Below are 26,573 nucleotides of genomic sequence, written 5' to 3' on the forward strand. Positions count from 1 at the left end.
GTTAGAATAACAATACCATTATTATTGACCTTCATAGAGCTCTTAATCAACTAAAACGTTCCACTGTAGAAAGAAGTACATGAGAGCAAAATGGTGGCCGGCAGTATGTTAACTATAGAAGAATCACTAAGTATGGAAAGCCGGGAACGCCACAAGTATCATACAAAGTAACTATGGAGTGCCAAATAATACAATATCATGGTATTTGGCAAAGAGTTAAGGCTACTGTGTTTAACAACTCTATCGGTGGAAGTAATAGCTGGATACTCTAGATTTGTGACACTATCGCATCATACTTTTCTTTCGTTAGAATCAAAAGCTGTTAATGTTTCAGTATCATCTCTACTATTAGTGGCGTAGGAAGCTATCGAAAAGTAAATGGGGGGGGCCGGGGAGGGGGCTGAAAACCACTGGTCTTCACAAGAAGAACTTTAATTTTGTAGATGCTATACGATCAGATGGGACATTGACAATTGAGATTATTTAATGTTGGAAATCTACTTTTCTGTAAACTGTATAATTCAATGTTTCATCAAACTTATGACTTTTTCCTCCAAAAAAATTTCTGAGGACAACATTGTAAAGTAGGCGTATTAAAAATATATGAAATGTCAAATTGTTCACATGATTTCAAATAGAATTGTCAATGTTTTGATGACATTTCGAGCAAAATCAACATATTATCAGTCAGGCCATCAAACTAAAATTTCTGTCATTTAGTTGCATGTCACTTTCTTTTGCTACAACAAAAGGATCCATGATTAAGCACTGTTGTAGAGTGTATCTCTAGTTAAAAATATGAGGTGGCAGAAACCCTCCTGCCCTGTCTCGCCCCCCCCCCCCTCTCTCTTCAATATTGGGAGGAAGTAACCCTCTATACACCCTGTGCCTTCACATATGACTCTTTGTAACAGGGTCATCAGTAGAAGCAATAGCTGATAATGGTTAATAGTGTTAAACTCAATCTACCATAATGGTATAACTACCACCAGTAGAAGCGATATAAACACAGGTCATCAACCATTGTTAGCTGACCAATCAGCTTCTTTATACCGCATTAGACTTCTGACTTTGATATAAGTCTAAAAATTGTATGAGTGAGATAAGTCACTTGACGGGCATTTCCACTGCAACTCGTCGAGTTTTGATACTTTTTGAATTGAATTAATGAGCAGTGGAATTATTACTATTTAATAAATACATGTCATCACTGGCTTTAAATCAAAGAAAAGTGCTATTATAATTTATTTACTTAGATAGAGACAGAGAAATTGCAACGAAAAGAGAGGTCTTTCTCAGCCGATTCCAAGCCGTTAGCAACGGACAACAAAAGGTAGGAAATGCAAGTGGTCATGATATTGATGTGAATTTATTTATCTCTTGTGAACCATTACATGTTGAGGAATATTTGAGGAAAGCTTGAGAGAAAGGAAAATGACTTGAAGTTCTTATTAACTTAACAAATTGATTAGTATGCAATGTTGCCATGGTAACTGGTTGTACAGTGGTGTAGCTACAATTAATATTATCGATTTGTCTGAAAAAATGAAAGTTGAGTATCAAAATATTCCAAAACCTAACGAAGAATCCTAGAATCTCTTCTTAGCTGATTTGCCTTGGTAGCTAGTTGTTTTCTTTTCTTCATTTTGTATTATTAGCTCAACTAGTTGAGCTGTTGTCATGGCAATGTGTCTGTCTGTCCATCTGTCTGTCAACAGTTGTTGAAAGGCCACTGTTTGATCCTTTCTTGTCAAACTTGGTGAGGTAATGGCGCATAGCAACAGGTTGATACTCATGCTAGCAAAGAGGAGGTCAAAGGTCATTTGGGGTCAAAGAGAGGTCAAACAGTGAAATCACGCAAAAGCCTCCTCCTCCAAGGGTTAATGTTTGACATTTATCAAACTTAGTCACAGTGTACTGTTAGTGAGTGGTCATGAAATGTAGGTCTTACTTTTGACGTCATTGGTCAGCTGAGGTCACATGAGGTCAAAATGTGAAATTCATATCAAAGCCTACTCCTCTGACAGTTTTTGTGTTATTGTGACTTTAATTTGGCAATGGGGATTATCAGTTAATGGGCCACAAAAGTGATTCATTTTTAGCTCATACCAGCATGCTGGTGTGAGCTATTGTTACAGTGCGGCGTCTATCACTCTATCATTCTATCACTCTATCCGTCAACAATTGGTAAAACCGCTCCCACTCGCACAGTGTTTGATGGAATTTCATGAAACTTGGACACAAGGACCATTGGGTATAGGGCCATCAGAGATGGTCCGAAATTTGGGGTCAAAGGTCACCTGTAGGCTGTAATGGGCCATTTTGTGGAAATACGCAAAATGCTTCTTCTCCTACAGATTCCATGGTACAATGTTGAGGATTTGTCACGATAGTACTATGGAAGTTTTACCTTCAGGGTGTTCATGAATTTGAGATCAAAGATCAATTAGGGGTCTTTTGTGGCCCGGGCCGCCGCCCTATATTTTCAAATTGCTCCTGTTCGTACAGTGTATGGCCAGTTATAATGAAACTTGGTCACAACGTTCCTCAGGATGAGAGTTACGAGGGGTGTTCGGAAAAGTGAGGTCAAATGTCATTTAGAGGGTTATCGGGGGTCATTCTTTGTAATATTTTCAAATATCTCAATCTCCTCAAGATTTTGATGGATCATATTCAAAGTTGAACTGATGATTGTTGGATTGTGTATGAATAAGGTGATGCCTAATAATTTTTGGTCAAAAGTTAGATAATTACAATTAATCCTCATTGTTTAAAAAAATCTGAGCCTTCACCTTTTGCCAAAGCTCCTTTAATTTGTCTCCCAGTCTCTGCAGTGTTTGTTTACATTTGTGGTTAAGCTCTGCAGAGGCTGTTAGTGGAATTAAAGCAGGACTGGGAGTTGTTATTAACTGTTGAACTGTAAACATGAGAGCGCTATAGCCAATCAGCACTTGCCGATTCTTAGAAGTCTTTGAGCCTGAGGTACAGTATGTAGGCAGCCAGCCAAAATTTTGGCAAGGAGTGCTTCAGGTCTGCTCAGGTAGAGGGGAGAAAGTTTAATAGGGTAGGTCAGTGGTATTGTTCGAGAGAGTGGGTAAAATAGGATTTAAAGGGGGAAAATAGGAATTATAGCCAGTGGTGTGGCCAGGATTCTGCTAACGGAGGGGGGGGGAGGGTGGGTTATCCCTCATGGGCCCAAAATTGGTGGAATCTGAAGAAAAAAATTGGTGGGCCATAAAGTTTTGTGGGCCCTACATTTTTAAGCTCGAAAAGGTATGAGCTTCTGCACCATTGGTGCTCTAGTTTAATATGGTCAAAGGTCATCTCAGGTCATCTGAATGATATCAAATACTGCCCCAGAGACATTTACAAAGATGTGATCAAAATCTAGCAGATAGCATCTAGCTGATCCACTTCCTCAAATCTGGTTTGAAATCTGAGTTGAAAAACTTTGATAAGTTTCTAAGCTTGGCCTAGTCACTAACCTTTACATACTTTGTTCAACGTCTCCTTGACGTCAGGTAGGTTTGTAGTTGAGCTACTGTGTCATTTGGAGCTATAGTTTTAAACATCTTCTTTGTTTTACTTACATCTCTACTAGTTCTCTTGTACCGAATAGACTAAGACAGAAAGCAAATTCCACTTCCAGTTTTCATGAACTCATAATTGTTATTATTTGTAAGACTTTGTCAACCTAACTCTGCTGATCACATGTACAAGATCTTCGCTCTTATTCTTTCTTTCCCGTCCAAATACGTTAACGAACGTAGCCCAGCAGTTCAGACACAGGCGTCAAATTTTTGTGAAACACTTTTGTCAAAACTTTCAAAAAACAAAATTGTGCTCTTTTAGCTATGTTGTAATGTGCAGACATCACAAAACAGGAGAACGGTCAAGGTCATGGGGTCAATTAAGTCTCAAGGTGTGTCGCAATGATCTCCACCTAAACGGTACGGCTCGCGTAACTGGGTTTAGTGTATGATGATTCGCCTGTAGAGTGATGACGTCGTGGCTGTCATGTTTACAAAATTTTGGGATTTTTTGAGATCTGCAACTCCATGGATTGCGTTTTGTGTTGTTTTTTGTGTTTTTTTTGGGGGGGGGGTTTGTTTGTTTTCTTTGTGTTGTGTTTTTTTTTTGCGTTTTTTGTTTTGTGTCAATAATCCTTTGGAAGCCTAAAACGTGCTGTATTACATGTTTATGTCTTAACATCTGATTATTTCTTTGGCATAGCTCCAGGCGCACCGGCGATAACGGGAGTGTTCCAAGGCACAAACAGAAATTGGCTCCCAAGTTCCTAGACACATCTGAAAATAAGGTAAATTAGATATCAAACCCATTGTGGCAGACGTTTTCTGCTTTTTTTATTTCCTAACACATTTCAGGATTTATTTTGGTCTCAATCAACATTTTGTCACAAGTGAAACGATGCTGGTCATATTGGTTCAAGTATCCATGAAATCATCTTGAATAGTTTGTAGTTAGTTAATACTAGTAGTGTCTGCCGCCACCAACAAAATGGCGTCTTCACTTTTAGGAGTCATTGCTGTCGACAGTTTGAATGTGTTTTAGTTGTAAAAGAATAGTCCAGAGGAAAATCTACTGCTAAGTGATGAAGGAAGAAACATAATCTTTTTGAAATATTGAAATAGCCTTTCGTTTCTCTTGCAGCCCGTGAAAAACTTCTTCAGTCGGTTTAAGAAGATCCCTCAGAAACCAAAACCAGGTAATACATCGTGTATCCAAAGAAGCACAACCCTACTCAGATTAAATGTTTGATTTGAGATGGTATTTGGTGGGAAGCACATCTGCTAATGGAAATTCCAGTGGCTGAATGTTTATTGCTTGATAAAAATGCTGGTAATTTGCCGCATTTTAATAATAATAATAAATGAGACTTATATAGCGCCAAATCAGTAGACAAAAGTCACTGCTCAAGGCGCTTTACAAAGAAAACAGATTAATGTTAGTTCAAACCCCATTCTGATTGTCAAATGTTATTGTATTTTGTATCTGGCAACAGCAAAGTGAAGATGACGACACGTCAATTTAGCCATAACATTATTTTTTTGGTGGGGGGGGGGGTTTCTTTATAATATTTAACTCACTTATTCACAGAGGAAAATAGTATTTCCCACAAGAGAGTTGCATTTTGTTGACGGCATTCTAAACACGGAGAATATTGGCAGCCAAGATGACATTTCTAATGTCTCAGGTTTCAAAGATAAATCAACAAGAAGTTTTACGGTACAAAAAGTGTGAAAGTACTAACAGCTCTTGAAGAACATGAGCTATTTTGAAATCTCAGACCTCCTACGGTGTTTTACTTCAGGGTAAAACTCGAGGGTTTAGCCAATTTAAATAGGTTGCATTCAGTCTACCCTATCTTGAGTCAGAAATAAAAAAATGAGAATGGATTTTCAACTGACAGTGTGGAACATTTTTCTGTTCCGTTAGACCAGAGGTTCCCTAACTGGGTTGCATGAATCCCCAGGGGGTGTATGAGTCCATCCCAGAGGTGTATGAGAAGTTTCTGAAAGTCAAAACTAGAGTACTTTTTGTTGAGCTAACATCTGATATGTCATATAATTTTAGTAACGTACAAAAGTCGTACCTATCGACAAACTCTTTTTGCGTTCCATACGCATATGTTGCCATAGTAGTACCGTACCATGCATGTGATACTTGATCTTTTACGAAGAACTGTTATGCATATTATAGTATAATAATAACTCCGATCGTGTCTCGAAAAGGTGGGGGTTTGTGGACAACTCTGACATCCACAGAGGGTTCATGGGGGGATAAAGTTAGGGAAACCCTGGTTTAGACGGTGTGGAATTGTCTGCCACTGGAACACACCTTTAAGTACCAAACAAAAATTTCATATCAATACCATCATCAAACATGCTTTTTTAAGCGGGTGGTTAATATTAGACAGTTTCGTATTCAATAAGTAACGGAAATTGAAACTGCCTTATGACTGTGTAAATAATTAGTGTAAATATGTTTTGATCAATTTAATTTATGACAGGATGGGCTACTGGTTGCTACTTTATACAGTTATTTCTTGTTTATTTACTAAGCAAAGACCCATCTAGCTGGTAACAGCTACACCAAATCACTAACATATATGGACTGCCATTTGTAGCAATCAGAGTGTCAAAAGAAAGCCCAAAATTAAAAATGATATCACAGAATAAATTTAAAAGAAACGCTATGGTCACAGTCCCCTCCTTGATGGCAGTTGGGTTGCTAGGATATTATTACATTTGGAAGTTTAATGCAGTTATTTATTCGGATAAGCAGTGGCGTAGGAAGGTACTTTTGAGTGGGGGGGCTGAAGACTGATGGCCGGCCTGGGGGAGGGGTCTAAGGGGAGGGGTGTCCCCTTTGGAATTTTTTGCATTTCCAGGTAGCCTCAGATGCAATTTGGTGCAATATAGCACACTTCAACACCCACTCCATTTTGTAAACTTAATTTTGTATTTTCACCAGGCCCTATATGCAATTTGGTGCTCCAAATACGATTTTTTTTCTCATTTGGATATGAAAAAGGGGTTTTCTGACTTGCGAAGCGGGGGGGGGGGGGCGGAATGATACTTCCGTCCCTCCACATTTTTCACTGGGGGGCTGGCGCCCCCCAGCCCCCCTGGTTCCTACGCCCTTGCGGATAAGTACACTGTGTCATAATTTGTGATATCACACACAGGCAACAAAAACAAACTATATCTGTTTTTCCCATAATTGTTACATGGTCACACTGTCACAGTGTGACCAGTTATTGGGTCGGAGTCAGTGACGATCCATCTCTGTCCCTAACGGTAGAATCAGTGTCACGGTGTGACCCAACGTTTGGTTCAGACAGCAACAAGCATTTCTCAGCCTTCTTTTGCTTTTCTTTACAGACTCGTCAGGGACGGACTGCAGGGCCAAGGAGAAGGAGCCAGAAGAAGAGAAACTCGTCACGGGAAAGCTCTGGTTTCAGTTCAATCAAGGATTTACCAACGCCGTCAGGAAAACCGTGAAAATCCAAGACCTGTTGTGAAAGTTATTAGACGGACGTCGAGTGACCAAGACGGATGTAGACAGCAGATACTGCACGGGTGAAACTTGAAAACAGCGTTTAAGGGTTTGCTTCAAACCCTCCTCCAATCAACTCCCAATGGAAATGTCAGTTTTCTCCTCCTGTTTTTTTTCTCTGTTTATATAATATATTTAAGCTCGGAATAACATCTGATATGTTTCCTTTCATTTCACCGCAGGTACAGTATCTTGCTCTGTGAGAAAAATGATGAAAAATCAAAAAGTTGGGCAGGGGGGGAGGGGATTTATGATTACTCAACACAAATAAGGATATACTATGGTAATATACTGAAAAGGTTTGACTTACCTTTACCCCAAAATTTTCTCCGTCGGCCTACAGAGTCTGTTTTTCTTTTGAGTCTGTATTTAATACTAATATTAAATATGTATTTAATACATAATTGTTCCTCCTCTTAGCTTTGTCTCTTGAAATTATCTTAAAGATCTTACTTATTGCTGGCAATGTTTCTATCTCTTGTTTCTTCTTTTTTTGATATTTAGTCCAAGAGAATAGAGAGAGCACAAAGATGTCAAAAGAAATGATTTAATACCAATATATGGTGAAAAGTGGTATAAAGGCATATGCACAGGGGGGCACCAGCCCCCTCCCTCCCCTCCCTAGGTCGAAATCTGGAGGTTAGAAATAATGTGATACGGTCAATATGCAAAAGATTGTTCCATTTCTCTGCATTCGCGAGGCTAACTGGGGCATTTGTGTACTATTGTTGGGGGTCAGGTTGAAAAAAATTCTCTGGGAGCCTCCTCCCCCCCCCCCCCACCAAGTAAGAAATGCAAAGAAATAGATTGATATGTGTATTATTTTTTACTGCTATAAGAGAGCTCTTCGTTCTTCTAAGAACAATTTCCATAACTGCTGATTGTGTTCGGAAAACAACCCTTTGCAATTTCTCTACAAAAGGGGGGAAAATAGAAAGAAATTGTACTTCATCAGATCAAGAAGTTGAGGCATAAATGCTTCTTTCTTAAATGCACAGTAACCTGAAAAATAAGTTAAGATATATACTTTTTTTTCTGGTAACACTGATGAAACTTGTTAATATTATCCACACAACAAAAATTCCATGAAATGAAATTTTATTGACTGTATAAATCAAGTTTACAAAAAAAAAACTGTTATAAACATTTTCTGTTCTTTTCTTTTCTATTCTTTAGTTAATCAAATTCAAAAACAAATTGTGCAGCTTTTCCCTTTAAACCACAGCCATGCACACAGACCCCCCCCCCCACATCCGACCACTTCAATCCCTCCCCTCCCCCACACCCGACCACTTCAATCCCTCCCCATCCCCCCACACCCGACCACTTCAATCCCTCCCCCCACACCCGACCACTTCAATCCCTCCCCTCCCCTTGTTGCCAAACACCATAAAGTGTTGTGTTTCATGTTATTCATGAAAGCCACTAAATTAATTATATCTAATTTTACATAATTTTCCGACCCAGACTGTGTGTGCTAATTTAATTATCAATACCAGATAACATCTAGTTATTTTTTTTTTCTTTTTCTTTTTTTGTCCTAAATGAAAATCTGGTTAAGAGTTCATATATACTTAGTCTGTTTATACCATCATTTATGTCCCATCTTCTGGCAGTATGTGGAAATTAATCATAATAAAAAATATATATATTGCTACATAAATACAATAATTTTATCATTATTATTACTATTTTAGTTACCATGAGTGTGCTTGTGTTTTACTTGGAATAAGCAACAAATTATGAGCGAAATAACAAATAATAGGCCTAATGATAATATACAAACCCCAGTAGTATTTGATATAAAATTTGCGGGTACTTTACGATATTTTCGAACTATATTGGAATTAATGACATTACTGGAATTGAGAGCGTGGAGACACAGTCCACATGGGCAAATTTTATCACCAAGACTTTATTACACGGATCGTGAAATCGAGGGAACATTTTATTTCCAGGGCTACGTAATAGACCCTGGATCCCGTCTGAGCTGTATCCCACATACTGACATTTCCCCCTCCCCCCCCCCCACCTTTCAGGTATGTGTTACGAACTAGGGAAATGTCTGTTTTGAGTTCAAGCTGCACAGGAATACCGCATTGTCACAACATGTACGGCAACGCTTGCTTAATTTTGTATTAATTTACATATTCTCGGGGAATTTCACAAATTTTTCACGATAGCATCCCTTTTGCTTGAATGTCGTGAAAGTTTGACGATAAAACAGGGGGGGAAACATTCGATTCAACAAGGTAGACTTGCGAAAGTAGCGTTTTCTAGATGTTCGAATAGTAGCCAGGGTCCATCCAGACCAAGCAATCTATGAGACGGAAAATAAAATCTGAACAAGGTTATCATCCACATCATGAGCAAGTACTGTCAAATTTACCATTAAATGCCCGTTATATTGGCGTTCTGTCTGCTTTAGGAAGGTATATCTCTCCGAACTGACAAATGGTTAAGTCATATGTTAGTAACACCAGGGAGCACGTCACATGACCTTCCATGTATGGTACGGTTTCCTACTGTAGAGTGAGAGTTCCAGACTATTTTTAGTTCGATACTCTTACTTGCATAAGGTAGCATCATCCAAATAATTTCACCTCATTGACTTACGCACTAAATTGTTATTGTAGAATCCATCACTAGCAGTGGCGGAGCGTCCATACAGTCAGGGGGAAATCCCCCTCCCCTGACGGACTCCCATGGACTGCTGGCGCCCTTTTCGGCTCTTTGCCAATTTTTAATTATTCTAGAATTTTGACTTTTTTATTTGCGCTCTCATCTACTTATTGACATTTTTCACATTTTGTTAGTGTAATTTGGCGATGACACCTATTTATTCTTCGTTTATCTGCAAATTGGCCCGGCCCGAAAAGGGTCATTTCCGGCGATCTAGGGAGTATCTTTACTCACAAATTTTCTGTACGCTACGCGCCAACCAGTGGTGGCGCTCCGCTTAGATAGTGTCCAGAGCCGTATATAGAGACACGGCTCTGATAGTGTTGAAAGCGCCCCTACAGACAAGGGCGGCGGAAGCACTTTTAATCTGGGGGGCACCGACATCAAAGGACACTTTGCAGAAATTCAATTGGACTGATGCAGCCTTATATTTAGTACTCTTTATAACTCTTATTGTATTATCTTATTTGCGTATACACATCACTCCATCAACGCCCACCCCCTCCCCGCTCAAGGAAAATATGCATACTAGCACTGCAATATCCAATGTGCAAATTGGGAAAAAATTGGGAAATTGGGAAGGAACAAGTTTTCTTTTGAGACAAAATGAGGTGAAATCATGCTAGTTGCTAATGTAGGAGAATCTTCCGAATTAGAGTTTATTTCTTGTCAATATCTTAACAAATTATTTCCATTCGCAATAGTTTTGAGTTTGACCCACAGAAATTCATTAAAAGTCAGGGGCGTAGCCAGGATTTGCAAAGCCTGTTTGCACGACTATCTGAGCGGAGCGCCACCATTGATTGGCGCGGAGCGTACAAGAAAATTTTTGGTTTTACAAACCCCTCAGATGGCTGGAAACGGCCCTCCCCGAGTGTTCATTCTGGTTCACCCTGGCCTCTTGCTAACTTGAGACATCTCAATTTTTATGTAGAAAAAGGGCACATTTTTAACCTGAGGTAAAATGGGGGGCACGTGCCCCCTGTGCCCCCCCCCCGTTCCGCCGCCCTTGCCTACAGACCATTCTCGTCCCTCCTGACCAATACCCCTAGCTCCGCCACTGATCACTAGCTAGTTATATCAATCATTGTTGATACGTTGGCCATTCATTGCACCTTCTCTCTTTCTACTTGCTTAACTTAAATCTCGTCTCGGCACGGTTTCATATGTTTCATTAGCCTGTACATTCAGCAATCTCTGAATCTCGTAGTTGCAATATTAATGCCAATACTCCCATGCACAGATGTGAGAGAACCATGATAGAAAATAACCACGTGTAAGAAGATGTATAATCCAAGATGGCGCCTGAAAGAACAACATGAAAAATACATGCATTATCAATGCAAGTTTATAACAACTGGATTACTTCAAGTTGGTAGGTCTACATTTACTACAACAGTAGCCTATACCAATTGCTAAAATAGACACAAGGTGAGGATTTTAGTGTTGCAAAATTAAAGAGTTTCAATGAAGAACTAACCCTACAGCTTCTGTTTATGATTGGTTAGTTTGACGGTACGGCCACCGTCCTTCTTCGGTTGGTTTCATCTTATTTTATTTATTTCAAAATAAAATAAAATTGTAAGCAAACTGCTTATCCACTAGAGAGCCTGTGTAGTAGAATGTGAAAAAGTAAGTTGGTCTGACGTTTCGATCCTAGCAGGATCTTCTTTAAAGACTAAAAAAAAATTAGCCTTTGAAGAATTTTTGCCTTTTTTTAAGCCTTTGAAGAAGCTCCTGCTAGGATCGAAACGTCAGGCCAACTTACTTTTACACATTTTATTTATTTAAATAAGTTACGTTCATATGACACCACGCTGCCATTTGCTTGCTTCATGGAATTCTGCAGTGCTCAACAATTAGGCTTATTTTGACAATTTAAACTGCAAACAATACGACTTTTGGAAACGCTTTTTATGATGTTAACGTAGAGCAACCTCTGAGTCAATTCTTTTACTTGAAAATGTGATTTCTATTAGTAATATAAAAAAAAAATCACTGATGAACCTTTTTTTTCTGTCGATCACATATACGTCATTTGCTGTTAAACTCTCATTACGTGATGTTGCTGGAGTGAAAACATTGTGTATTGTGGACAGGCGCGGCGGAACGGAAAAATTATTGGGGGGGCTAATGTGTGGAGACTATCTAAGCGGAGCGCCACCATCGGTTGGCGCGGAGCGTACAAGAAAATTTTGGGTTTTTTCAAACCCGCAGATGTCCGGAAACGGCACTTCCCGAGTGTTTTATGCTGCGAATACCTAGCCCTAAAATATGGGTCTTAAGCCTGCAATTTCTCAGATTGCACGTAAAAGTCTGTAAAAACATTGTAATTTGTATATTCGATGGTGTTTTAAGAGAGTACAGTAGCTATTACTCGTAGTGTACTCACAAAGACGTTTTTGAGTGTAGTAAGGGCAGTGGCGGAGCTAGGGGTATTGGTCGGGGGGGGGGGGGGAAGAATGGTCTGTAGGGGCGCTTTCGACACTATCTAAGCGGAGCGCCACCACAGGTTGGCGCGGAGCGTACAGAAAAATTTTGAGTAAAGATACTCCCTAGATTGCAGGAAATTACCCTTTCCGGGCCTTGCTAATTTGCAGATAAACGGAGAATAAATAGGTGTCGTCGCCATTTTGTCGGAAAATTACACCAACAGAATATGACAAATGTCAATAGGTATATGAGAGCGCAATAAAATAGTCAATAATAGCGAATAAGTAAAAAGTATAGTAAAAAGCTGAAAAGGGCGCCAGCAGTCCATTTGAGTCTGTCAGGGGGGGGGGGCATCCGCTCCCTGACTGTATATATGGACGCTCCGCTACTAAGTAAGGGGATGTTGGAGAACTGGCTGAAATGAGGCAAGTCATTGGCCTAAGACGAAGTTGTGTTACGCTTACTGGTACTCACACTCACTGCTTCCACTTTTCACGGGGCGTGAAGACGCGGTTAGGGTGACAATGTGGTCTATAGCCAGGGGACGGGCCGAGGGTCCCCCAGCAATTACTAAAATTATTACACCTATATAGTATACGTGTGCATCGGACAGATCGACAAGTATGCATTGAAAAATGGGCAGATGCACGTTTCGGCGCCTTGGTAAATATTGGGGGGGCTTATCATGCATTTTCCCCCTCAACTTTTTCATTGGGGGGGCTGAGCCCCCCCAAGCCCCCCCCCCCGGTTCCGCCGCCACTGATTGTGGAGTGAATTGCACGTGTGTGTATACGAAATTGTTCGACCAAGTATTCACAAAGATTGTGACTTACATTCATTCTGTATGCAAAATTTGGGTCTATGGTTTTTAGTAGTTCAAAACTTAGAGCATTACCCATGTAATTGTTGATTCATTGATATACGAGCCCCCCCCTCCCACCCCCCCCCCAAAAAAACGATTTATAAATTTACCAAGTGTAACCAGTCCGGGAGAAACCCTCCAAGGCCTTCTCCCGTACTGATATCGTTAAGGGGTCTATCCGTCGAGCATTTGCTCATTTCTTTATGCGTTCTGAAGTGTAGGCTATCTTTATAAGTAGCAAATCTCACTGATTGCAGTATTTAGGCAAACTTGTGGCGGATTTTATTGTTAATTATGTATGCCCAAGTACTACATGTTTTTAATGGCTGCAATGTGACCTAAGGTCAGGGAAAACCCCGGATATCCGACCGACAGAATATTTAATACTGGATAAAGTTCGTTACAAGAAAGAACGACAGTAAAACATAGATAACAGCTACCACGATGGTCTGCGCATGCCTATAGCAGCCAACACAATAACTAACCGGAAATGGATCCACCAAGTTGCATCGCTATTCCACCATAGAGATAACTAATTGCTGATCCGTTTCTCACATGATGTTTGCAAAGGTAGTCCGGTATCATTCCATTCAATGTAGAATCTGCGTATCCGAGCGTGAAACCACAGAGAAAGGATGACAGTATCAGAAAAGGGTAACTAGATGTCACTACGTACACGAGTAGACCAATGGAGATTAAGCAGGATGGCAAAAGCCCTCCAGAAATGATGTTCACTTTGTCAAAATGAAATAGAAGGATTGAAAGCAATTTACCGCAGAACCCACCCAACCCACCAGCAGTTGAGAGATAAACCGCTTCATTAGATGTGTACCCGAGAGATACGCCGAAAGGAACCAAAAATAATGCCCAAGCTGAAAAGGTGTAGTAAAAAATCGAATGTATGACTAAGAAAATTCCGAAATTCGGATGGTTTGTAACTGAGGAATGGCTAAACATGGATATCAAAATATTGCCACCCATGTCATCTTCTTTTGCACCATTGTGAATTAAACGATGATCCCATTGGCCGCACAATCTCCGCTTCAACCATGCGAACACTTTACCGCTCCCAAAATCATGGTTGATCTCAGGCTCTTCAGCACCGATAACAGGTTTCAGTAACACTCCACAGACAATAAAGTTCCACGATATGGCTCCTAGAAGTAAATATGAACCATGCAGGCCGTAGTATGAACGAAAAACCTCTATTAACGGTGGCATCACGGAGATTCCTATGTATGTACTCAACTCCCTAGCGGCAAGCGCCACTGGAAATCTGTCTTTGAAATGTTCCATGAACGCCATAAACAGCGCGAAATGTATCAGACCACCTCCTATCGCTGAAAATATAAGAAAGTATAAGAAAACATAAGAAAGGACACATGTAATAACGGATCACAGTTAGCCCCCCCCCCCCAAAAAAAAATGCCGGATACATTTTAATCATGTCTAGAAAGAACTTATTAGTTAAATATGATTAAAAAATCTGTGTTTTCTGTAGTCTATATGTGCGGATTCAAATTTCACAACATACATAGTACTCTTATAGGTCGACCTTTCTGATCCGTGTTCGATACTTCTTTTGACGTACAATCTTAAAGGGTATTCTTGTGGCGGACAATGTGACACTTATGTGGATACACTGCTAGTTGAAACCCCCATCACAATATCAGGTCCCCAATTAAAGGTATACGGTTGTTGGCAAGTCTTTTATGTTGGCTGGCTAAAATCCTCGATTTTTCTCCAGAGTGGATCGCAGTATATGCGGTCCGTCATGGTCATAACACGTTATTGATATCAGTCCTTGATATAGTCAAGATCAGTCTTTTATATAATTGATATCAGTCATACACGCAATTGATATCAGTTATTTTATATAATTGATATCAGTCATACACACAAATTGATATCAGTTATTTTATATAGTTAATATCAGTCATATATATCAGTTGATATCAGTCCTTTACATTATTGATATCAGTCATATTCGTAGTTGATATCAGTCATACAAGCTTATTTATATCAGAGTTTTACATAATTCATACCTGTCAGTTATATACCCAATTGATATCAGTCCTTAACATAATTGATATCAATCCTTTATATAATTGATGTCAGTCATATACGCAATTGATATCAGTCCTTAACATAATTCATATCAGTCATATACGCAATTGATATCAATCCTTTACATACCGGTAATTGATATCTATCTTTTATATAATTGATATCAGACGTATTCACAATTGATATCAGTCCTTTACATAATTGATGTCAGTCATATAGGCAATTGATATCAGTCCTTTACATAATTGATATCAGTCATAGGCAATTATTATCAGTGTTGTAAAATTGATATCAACTCTTGACATAATTGATATCAGACATACACGCCATTGATATCAGTCCTTTAATAATTGATATCAGTCTGTTTCACAGATCCACCGTAAAAAGCTATGGCTGGGGGAGTATCAGTAATGGAACATATTTTGATTATCGTGCGCAGGCGCAATCTTGAGTGACCAGTCTTCATGGTGACCAGTATTGCCCCTTTTAACACGTTAGAAAGTCAAATGTAGCAACCACTCTGGTTTATTCTCGTAACGCGCTGTTCACTCACTCGCTTAAGAGTATTTGTCCCTCTCTTAGACATTAAATTCTCTAAGTGAATCATCCTCACTGCCTGCAGGAACTCCAAGAAGCATTTCAAAACATTTTAGCAATTTTTGGCATGTCTAAGCTTGGGGACAACACAAATATCAGGAACTTATAAACTTAAAAAGATTTAAAAAAATAAAAGGTAAGTTCAAGTGTCCTTTTCAACTATGTCTTACCAGTTATCCCCAGAAAGGTGAAAAGATGCCAGAGACTGGTCCCCATAAATCCTTGACAGGTAAACCCAAGGCCATAAAGAATACCCCCTGTCACACCAAGGGAACGGTTGCTAATTCCCGGGAAGGCAGATCCTGCGATTCCGGCTATTAACAATAACCAGAAAAAGAATTGTAGAGAGTTAAAATAGTTCACTTTGAAAATAGTGAATTATAAGATTTGTAATATGACCCGTTTGTTATCCACTGAGTGTGTTTGTGTTTAGTATATCTTCTACTATATGTTTTTTTCTTCTTCCGTTTCTAGTCTGGTTATTTTACGCTCATTATAATTTTATGGGGGTTGCTTAGGAATGTCCATGATGCGATTCACAAATGTTAGATGTAAAACTATATACTGTGCTATATATATATATATATATATATATATTGTGTTACTGTATACTGTACTGTGTACTGTGCTATATATATATTGTGTTACTGTATACTGTACTGTATACTGTGCTACAGTGTCTATACTACGGTTACTGTATACTGCACTACACTATACTGTGTTACTGTTTACTGCACTGTATACTGTACTGTACTATACTATACTATACTGTGTTACTGTAAACTGTACTATACTATACTTTGTTAATGTCTACTGTACTGTATACTCTGCTGCACTATACCGTGTTACTGTATACTGTATTACACTATACTGTGTTACTGCAGTGTAATGTACTGTATACTGTGCTACCCTATACTACGTTATTGTATACTTTACTAAACTATACTGTGTTACTGTTTACTGCACTGTATATACTGTACTATACTATATTGTGTTAATGTCTACTGTTCTATATACTGTGTTAATGTCTACTGTATTATACTATACTGTGTTAATTTCTACTGTACTGTATACTGTGCTGCACTATACCGTGTGTTATTGTATACTGTACTAAACTATACTATGTTACTGTTTACTGTTTACTGTACTGTATACGGTACTATACTATATTGTGTTAATGTCTACTGTACTATACTATATTGTGTTAATGTCTACTGTACTATACTATAGTGTGTTAATGTCTACTGTACTATACTATACTGTGTTAATGTCTACTGTATTGTATACTGTGCTGCACTATACCGTGTGTTACTGTATACTGTACTAAACTATACTGTGTTACTGTTTACTGCACTGTATACTATACTATACTATATTGTGTTAATGTCTACTGTACTACACTATACTGTGTTACTGTATACTGTACTGTATACTGTGCTACCCTATACTGCGTTATTGTATACTGTACTAAACTATACTGTGTTACTGTTTACTGTACTGTTTACTGTAGGGATAACCTAACATCATGAGGCAGTACCAATCACACTACATGGCAGTGAAAGAACAACGTTAGAAAAAAAAATCAAAAGTTCAAATTATTGCACTGAAATCAATATACATGCAGCAATACACAAAACCTATCAAAGACACTTTACACCACAAATGATGGTGTCATCCAAGGTATATATATATAGCCGTAATAGGCAAACATCTACAGTGTCTTATTTATCTATGTATTGGAATAAAACACAGGTAAAAATCTATTGTATTTTTTGGGTATACCAGTGGAGAGGTGGACTCATCATTAATTTTTTCCAATATACTTAATTATAATAAGCTGAGTATGAATGAAGCAGATTGCTGTGATGGGCCTCTGACGTCTGTCGAGTGTGTTGACGCTCTGAATGCACTGTCCATTGGTAACTCCCCACTAGCGATGGACTATCAGTCGATTTTTACAAGAAATTTTGGCCAGTTATCGTTGATATTGTGTGGTAAATGCTTTAAATTACCCTAATACTAATTTTGACTTGTCTGCCGAGCAGGGTCGTTCAATCATTACATTAATTCCAAAGCATGGCAAGGATAAGGACTTTATTAAAAACTATCGTCTAATCTCACTCCTCAACACTGACTACAAGATCTGCGCCAAAGTATTATCAACAAGAATTAAACTTATTCTCTCCAAAGTCATTAGCAATAGTCAGACGGGTTTCCTTAAAAACCGCTTTATTGGGTCCGCTTCGTTCTTGATCTGCTTCAGTATTGTAACACGAGTAACAAAACAGGTTTATTGTTCCTCGTGGACTTCGAAAAAGCATTTGACAGTGTGGAATGGGAGTTTATTTTCACCTCCCTTAGATTCTTTGGTTTTGGGGAAAGTTTTATTAACTGGGTTCAAACTCTGTATTCTAACAATTCCGCCAGAATCATTAACAATTATGCATACTCATGCCCTGATTTTAAAATATCCCGTGGAGTACGCCAAGGTTGTCCCTTAAGCCCTTATATTTCTAATTTTTGCTGAGGTTCTCACATTGTGTGTAAATAATAATAATGCTTTCAATGGTATATCTCTATTTGACAACAACATTAACATTTTACAATATGCGGACGATACGACCATCTTTTTAGACGGTAGTTATAGTTCTTTAAAAGAAACTATTAGTACTTTTAGTACTTTTGAGAAGTCATCGGGTCTAAAAGTCAATATGGAAAAATCTTCCCTTTTCCCACTAGGTAGACAGACACAGAGGGAGCCATGGTTCCGTAACATTTTTGGGTTGAACTGGTCTAACCGTCCTGTTGCTTTATTAGGCGTCTCTTTTACCAATAACAGATCAGACCCTTTTAGTTTGAATTTTCCACCTGAGCTCTCGAGGCTATTTTATCCATAGTCTTGAGTGTACCTGGGTGAACAGATATAACGACAGTAGCGATAACTACTGGAAACTGTTTTCGATTTTCATTTGAAAAAGTCACGGCAAATCCCTTTTGTTTAACTGTAATTATAAAATAAACGACATTCATATTACTAATGCATTTATTTATGATGTCTGCCATGCATGGTCATTGCAATCTTTCATTACGCCTAATTCCAACTATGGAGAACAGATAATTTAGAACAATTCGTTTATAAAAAATAACAATAAGATGGTATTTTACAACTCAAGGTATTAGGCAGGTGAAACATCTGTTTGACAATGACAATCGTCCATTGTCAATACTGCGTTTCAAAGAGAAGCAGTGGCGTAGGAAGGTACTTTTGAGTGGGGGGGGGGGGGGGCTGAAGTCTGATGGCCGGCTTGGGGAGGGGGCTAAGGGAGGGGGTGTCCCCCTCCCCTTTGGAATTTTCTTGCATTTCCAGGTGGCCTCAGATGCAATTTGGTGCAATATAGCACACTTCAACACCCATTCCATTTTGTAAATAATTTTGCATTTTCACCTGGCCTTAGATGCAATTTGGTGCTCCAAATGAGATTTTTTTCTCATTTGGAAATGAAAAAGGGGTTTTCTGACTTGCGAAGCGGGGGGGGGGGCGGAATGATACTTCCGCCCCTCCATATTTTTCACTGGGGGGGGGGGCTGGCGTCCCCCAGCCCCCCGGTTCCTACGCCCTTGAAGAGAAGTATAGATTAGAATATTGCCCATTTAATGTTTACTATGAAATTTTTTCCTCTATCCCTAGAGCATGGAAGGATGGACTGATGAAGGTTTACAAGGATATTGTTGATAGCTCTAGTGATTATCCCCAGTTTATTCCCGCTGTCTCTACATACATTTATAATAACCTAGCTTATTACTCGTGTTAGTACTCCTCCTGCGGCTGTAGCCAAATGGAATCTTTATTTTAATATCACAGCCATGCACCCAATGAGATTCCAAGATGCAGTATTTCCAATTTCGCTTCCTCCATCGCATTATTGGAACAAACCACTACCGTCATAAAATAGGGCAAATCGGTAACCCACGATGTCACTTTTGTGGCCGCTATGATGAGACCCTGTTACATCTGTTTTGGGACTGCCCTATTATATCGAACTTTATTTTAGATGTGGAGCAAGTTATTTTTGGCAGACAATTTATACTTTCGAAGAATGACATTTGCTTTGGGTTTTATTATTCTGTGAAATCACCCATATCATTTTTTAATTTTTCATCTCAAGTACTTCATCTTCAGTAAAAAAAAAAAATTACAAACACGGAAATGAGATTTAGGGATTTTTTATATAAGTTAAAATTTGCTATTTAACTTGAGAAAGAACTCAAGCAAAGAGGAAAAGCTTTTATTTCTTAAGAGCAGTTAAAAGACTCATTTAGTAATTGCACTATACTGTTCAGTTAATTACGATTCATCATTGTTTTTGTATGTACTTATCATTACTTGTAAAAGTTTTTTGACCTGATTGTATCCTAATATATTCGAATTGGCACAAGAATGTTACCAATAAAGAAACCAAGTGTGGTAAAAAATAAAAAATAAAAATGAGAAAAAGTACTGTATACTATATATGCTCTACTGCACTATACAGAAAGTAGTGAGCCTCCTTGCATATTTATACTTATGTATGTAATGCACAGTGCATGTACAGCAATTGTGTGAAACTATACAGTAGCACTGATTCTCTAGATCTTCGTAGAATAATACGTGTACCCTGCAGAAACAAAACACAGCATGCAATTCCCGATCGTAGAGTGTGCCTCTGTAATTGGCAGCTGGCTTCCAGTCTCGCTACGCTGGTTACTTTTATTTTACACTTGACACTATAGTGTGTTGACTTCCGATCATTGAACTAAACTGTTTTTTGGCAAACATGCATGGCGAGCAGATCAAGCATTCTACGTTTACACTTCTATAGAGAAATTTGATCTATACTTTTGCTAATAAATCAGAATGATTCATTTGCGTAAAATAAACATCTTTACTTTGAAGGATCAGACTGAGACATCGGGTGGGGATTCGGTGGGGTAAACAGTGGGATGGGGGCCAAGTATATTCAATTAGTATTTAAAAATCGCAAAAAGGATCTGATTCGTAAGTATGAGGTAAATGAGTTCGTCAAACCTACCATTGGCGTTCCAAGCTTTTATTTGCCGAACATGAATTATTTCAATGCATGTGATCGGATAAGTACTATATAATCTAGAACGCAGTACTATACTACAGTGAAAGGTTTTCATAGATCAATGTTGCCATGTGACTATATGGAACTGCGATTTCCATTGCGAAAGCAGTTACCATAGTTGCGGCGAGTTACTGCACAATATAGCGTGCATCGAGATTGTGAATGCTCGGTATTCTAGTTAAAGATCCTGTTGTTGGATTACGTACGTTCCTGGCTAATCAAGAGTACCCACAATTCAGTGCAATTTGAGAAAGGAAGCATCATTGAAAGTAGCCTATGGAGATATGGTAATTTCTGTAAATTCCCATATTTTACGGTTTCGGCAAAAGGTTCAACATGCTAGGATTGTTTTCTTCTTTTCACAAAATAAGAACAACTGTTGAGGTAGCGGTTAAATACCCGTGAGTTGTAATTCATTTCAACTAGTATATTGATTTCCACAAAGTTTGAGCTAATCTGGTGTATCAAGTATTTCTTTATGTTGAAACAGAAAAAAAATTGACGATAAGACTAGTATCTTTAAATATATGTTTTGATGTAAATATGATTTGCTATGTAAAGCTCAATCAGGTTTCAGAACCAAACATTCCTGCGAAACAGCATTGCTAAAATTAACTGATGGATGGAAGTCATCGATAATATTATTGCATTATTTTTTTTAGTGCGCGATTAAAAGTGCTATCAACGTATCGTATCTCGTATGCCCACATTAAACTCTTGCAAATTCACGTATTTACATGTCAAAGAAAACACAGCGGCAATATCTTTCAAAACACTTGCTTGCATTATACCGACAAGGATGATATAGTTCTCGGTTCCAGTGGTGAATAAATCGGTGCATGTCTTTATTTGTTAAGAAGAATAATGAGGTTGCGTCCCTCGTAAGAGGATGTCACTATATCCAATTTAGAATAAAGCTTATTAGGTTATTTCATGCATTGTGGTTTCTGTGTAATTTCAATACTACTACTACTACTGATGATGATGATGATGATGATGATGATGATGATGATGATGATGATGATGATGATGATGATGATGATGATGATGATGATGATGATGATGATGATGATGATGATGATGATGATGGTGATGGTGGTGATGGTGATGATGATGGTGATGGTGATGATGATGATGATGATGATGATGATGATGATGATGATGATGATGATGATGATGATGATGATGATGATGATGATGATGATGATGATGATGATGATGATGATGATGATGATGATGATGATGATGATGATGATGATGATGATGATGATGATGATGATGATGATGATAATAACAATCATCATCATCATCATAATCATAATAACAACAATAATCATAATATTAAAACTAATACTTATTATTATTAATAATAAAAAACTGCCTGCTTAGCAAGACGACAATTCTGTACACCAACCAGTTTCGAGTTAGGGGAATCGAATTTCACTTACCAATAGTGAATGCCACCGCTGCTTGTAATACGTAAGCGCTCCCAATTAGAAAGTTTGATGATTGGAATTCGTCAACTGTATCGGTATATAGGACACCATTTGCTTTGAATGAACCCGTGAAGAGGAATACCATCGTAACGCCAGAGAGAAAAACACCGATTGAACGTTGATTGATAACCCCGCTAGTCATTTTTTTTTTTACTCTAGTCATTAATTTTGGGAACGCTATTCATTTACTTTTTAACTAATTTTTTTGGGTGACAACAGCTAACTCTAGATCAATATACACTGTTACTGAACTGTAATCATAGCCCTGGCTCCGTGTACTAGTCCCTTCGTGGATTCTATCATGTGCGATAGTTATATTCAGTATCAACTATAACGGCGCTGTTTCTCTTGTGTTTCCCTTCTTGAATCAGAGCCGTATGTTATACGACGTACACAAAGGCAGTATATACGACGGTAGCCTATAATGATCGTGAGAAGTAAAGTGCAAACATTTAGAACTCGTAAATGTTAACTCATTACCTGTTCTATTGGCTGCATTGTTTCACAGATGAATGTAAATTTCAGACGGTGACGATAGTTTTGTCGATGATTCTCTGAGATATTCAATATCGATATGATGTAAGCAGTGGCGGAGCTAGGGGTATTGGTCAGAGGGGGCGAGAATTGTCTGATGGGGCGCTTTTGACACTATCTAAGCGGAGCGCCACCACAGGTTGGCGCGGAGCGTGCAGAATTTTTTTGAGTAAAGATACTCCCTAGATCGCCGGAAATGACCCTTTCCGGGCCTTGCTAGTTTGCAGATAAACGAAGAATAAATAGCCGTTAGAGCATTTTGTCAGAAAATTACAGCAAGAAAATGTGACAAATGTCAATATTTAGATGAGGAGCGCAATAAAAAAAGTCAATAATCGCGAATAAGTAAAATGTCGTAAAAGGGCGCCAGCAGTACATTTGAGTCCGTCAGGGGGGACATTCGCCCCTGACTATATGGACGCTCCGCCACTGGAAGTTAGGAGTGCAAGTGACCTAACCTTGAATATGTCCACAAATGAAATAACCTATACCAGTATTTAAATATCGGCTAACCCCTCCCCCCCCCCCAAGAAAAAAAAATTTAAACGTGTATTTTGTGTAGTAGCCCTAAACACAAGGATTTGCTAATTAATTTAAATTACATTTATGTGACGTTGACACAGAGAAAGGGGGGGGGTTGCCACCAGTACCAGTAGTTCTTTCCCTGCTTAATACCGAAATCCCCAAATTGACGATCGGAAGTGGGAGCCACCCCACCCCTTTCCTTCTCTCTCTTTGTACTCGCCACTCACTTTAAACGTCCGATGGAATTATGGTTGATAAAACAAAAGATGATAAAAGATAGGTTCAGTTTACATGATATATTTTTTCCCGTACATGATTCCATTTCATACACTTCTCTGTTCCCAAAACGTAAAACAAAATACCAGAAATAAATAAATAATAAAAAAAAATAATAACTTAACAAAATTGATTCTTTATGAAAAGAGTAAATTGAAACAGAAACCGAACCAAAACCATAAGTGGAAAAAAAATTGTTATTTAAGAAATCAGCATTAACAAGACAAACTAATCAGGTAATAAACAATAACAGAGGAAAAAAAAGGGGGCTAGATTTTTGCAAGATTATCCTGACCTGCAATCATGGTAAAGCGACAAAGCCACCCTTTTTTGGTGTCTTCTTATTACGGTGGCTTAATAGGGACATAGAAAAAAACAAGTGTCCCCAAATCTCAAAATTTGACTTTTTATCTCAAAATGTTGTATTTTTTTTTTTACCTTATAAGTCAAAATTTTGACTTTTCATCTCAAAATTTTGACTTTTGATCTGAATTTTTTTCTTTTCTATGTCTCTATTAAGCCACCGTATCTTATTGCTTCTATGGTTGTGTACGATAATTTTGCGTCTTCCTGTACTGATTAGACACACTCAGGGGCGTCAATCCGATTTGAAACGTGGGGGGGACGTAATCGATTCGAGTATTCCGACCGTAAGTACTATCTAAGCGGAGCGCCACCATCGGTTGGCGCGCAGCGTACAAGAAAATTTTTCTTCTGGCAGACCCCTCAGATTGCAGGAAACGGCACTTCCCGTGCATTATGGCAGTAAGCAACACCCCTAAAATTGATAAAAATTTCTGGCAATTTTTTTTATTTTGGGAAATATTCTCGAAGGAAGTGATTGCCATTTATTCCTCAGTTTACCAATTCCTCGTCTCCCAGAAGCGCCAAAAATTTAAGATATTGAAACATTTTTGTGTTGGCTGATCCATGAGCACCGCCCATACCCGTGAGAAGTGGTGACTGGGTGAAGAAAAAGCTATGCCGTTTGAAAACATGGGCAGAAAATGCGAAAGTAGCGAAACCTAAGGTAAAACGCGCGATAACGAAGTGATTATTTTCCAGGTTAATTGAGACTGTATCAAACGCGAGCTTAGGACAAACATATTCAAAGGTAATGGCATTACTAATCCCGATATTTCGTCTTTGAAGTGTGTGGAAAATCCGCAACGACCATAACAGAGCAATTGAATATTTAGTCTACTTTTCGATTTCGAAAACACTTTTTTTTAAATTATGACAAAATTTTATGACACCTTTGGCAAAATTTGGGGGGGTCTGTGCCCCCCGGGCCCCAATGGGCACGACGACGCAGGGGTGTGCAACCTTTTGAATGAATGGCCCAGATTTAGGAGTGAAAGATTGACAGGGCCGCACCTAACCAACGACCTGCTGTTGATTTCAAACCTTTGATTCCGAGGACGTTCAAGCAATAGGTGTGTGTACTTAATCTGTATTCACTAAACCATAATGTCAATACAGTCCAGTTGATAATTAATGGTGATAATAGACCACCCTGACAGCATCATTAGTGCAGATAAATTCTAAGCAGCTAGCTCGTTTTTGGTGATGATGCAAAATAGATTGATTTTTTTCTTTTTCTTGAGACATCTCACGGGCCGCAAAAAATCACTGGCGGGCCGCATTTGGCCAGCAGGTTGCCCACCCCTGGTCTATAGGAACGATGTCCGAAAATTTCCCCGGACATATAGGCGAAGGAAGCTATATCCGCCGCGACGGCATGTGAGTTTCTCAACTTTCCGTCCTGGGAGTCATACCACAAAATGGTGCATTTCCTCATACGCCATTATTAATAATTTAAAATTGTTCGTTGGAGTCCTCAAGCAAGTTACCTCGGTTGCTAGGTGGATCTGCATCTGGTTATCGGGTGAATTCTGGTCGGAGCGTACTATGTAACCACCATGTACCCAGGGTAGCTAAGGCCTGATGATTGGGGGGGGGGGGGGGTTGTAGTGGCTGAAAATCGGTTTTGAAGCCAGAAAATTCCGACTGCTGCTTTGTACGCCCCACTCTCGCGCTACTCGTCAACGATATGGTCAGTGTCAGTCAGAAAACCCAATCTTTCGCGACAGCACTTCTGTTACGAACTTGTTGCGATACATTTGTACCCACTGGCACTCATTTCACAAACTTATTGCCCCCCCCCCCCACCCCAACCAAATATTTTTTGAAATTCGGGCAATATGCTGATAGCTTTTGGGCACCTACTGAAAGAAAGATAATTTGCAATGTGTTTTTCATTGATTGAACTGATATTATTATTACCCAACAATTCTCAAAAATGATTGTATGCTATTTGCATGCGATGTAAAAACCGATGCATGACTGTATGATATGCACATTATCATGTGGAATGCGCGCGTAGCGCGCGAAAAATTGTGGTTATATTTTTTGGGTAAGTCGTTACAACCCCCCCCCCCCCCTCCCACAAATCAAATTGGGCTCCTACGCCTATGACGGTAGCTCTATTAGGCATTTTTTTGTAGTATTCAAAATCATACGAAGTTTGTACGTTGGAGTATAAGAATCGCGAGATACAATTTCCCAAAGTGGCAAGGAAAACGTGGTAAATATGACAGGTTAAAGGTCAATTTTGACCGAAATTTTTAAAAATTCCAACTGTCGCACTCCAATTTTCCAACTAGCGTCAGTTTTACCAAGTTTGGGGGTGAGACACCCCCACACCCCCTCTAACGACGTCCCTGTGCGGTGAATATGGAACACGATCACATGGTTCAGCCTCTGTAGAGTCATGGTGCTCCGTAGCCTTGTCTTCAAACGCCTCAGAGCACTAAAAGATCTCTCGGTTTCCGTCGAACTGGCGGAGGAGACGAGGAGCAACCGCAAGAGAGCTTCGACTTCACCAAACATAGC

The 26,573-nt window shown here is 38.9% G+C and overlaps 2 protein-coding genes across 4 annotated transcripts in view; one reads left to right on the top strand and one right to left on the bottom strand.

Annotated features, from left to right (window-relative positions):
- Positions 1–7,269, top strand: part of LOC139984679 (chromosome transmission fidelity protein 18 homolog) — a 31,091-nt gene extending 23,822 nt beyond the window's left edge. For all 3 annotated transcript variants that reach the window (XM_071998685.1, XM_071998687.1, XM_071998686.1), the window contains exons 20-23: positions 1,257–1,333; positions 4,234–4,318; positions 4,672–4,726; positions 6,906–7,269. In XM_071998685.1, the coding sequence (XP_071854786.1) occupies positions 1,257–1,333; positions 4,234–4,318; positions 4,672–4,726; positions 6,906–7,045 (357 nt within the window). In that variant the 3' untranslated portion in view covers positions 7,046–7,269. The remainder of the gene's footprint in view (positions 1–1,256; positions 1,334–4,233; positions 4,319–4,671; positions 4,727–6,905) is intronic.
- Positions 7,270–8,360: 1,091 nt separating this feature from the next.
- LOC139984680 (monocarboxylate transporter 14-like) lies at positions 8,361–22,676 on the bottom strand. Its single transcript, XM_071998689.1, has 4 exons — positions 22,296–22,676; positions 15,892–16,035; positions 13,543–14,397; positions 8,361–11,067 (listed from the first exon to the last, which is right to left on the bottom strand). Exons 1-4 carry the CDS (start codon positions 22,504–22,506, stop codon positions 10,937–10,939), a joined length of 1,341 nt encoding a protein of 446 aa, XP_071854790.1. The 5' UTR covers positions 22,507–22,676; the 3' UTR covers positions 8,361–10,936.
- Between the last annotated feature and the right edge of the window lie 3,897 nt (positions 22,677–26,573).

The sequence above is a fragment of the Apostichopus japonicus genome, chromosome 17 (genome assembly GCF_037975245.1).
Source record: "Apostichopus japonicus isolate 1M-3 chromosome 17, ASM3797524v1, whole genome shotgun sequence".
NCBI classification, from domain to species: Eukaryota; Metazoa; Echinodermata; class Holothuroidea; order Aspidochirotida; family Stichopodidae; genus Apostichopus; species Apostichopus japonicus.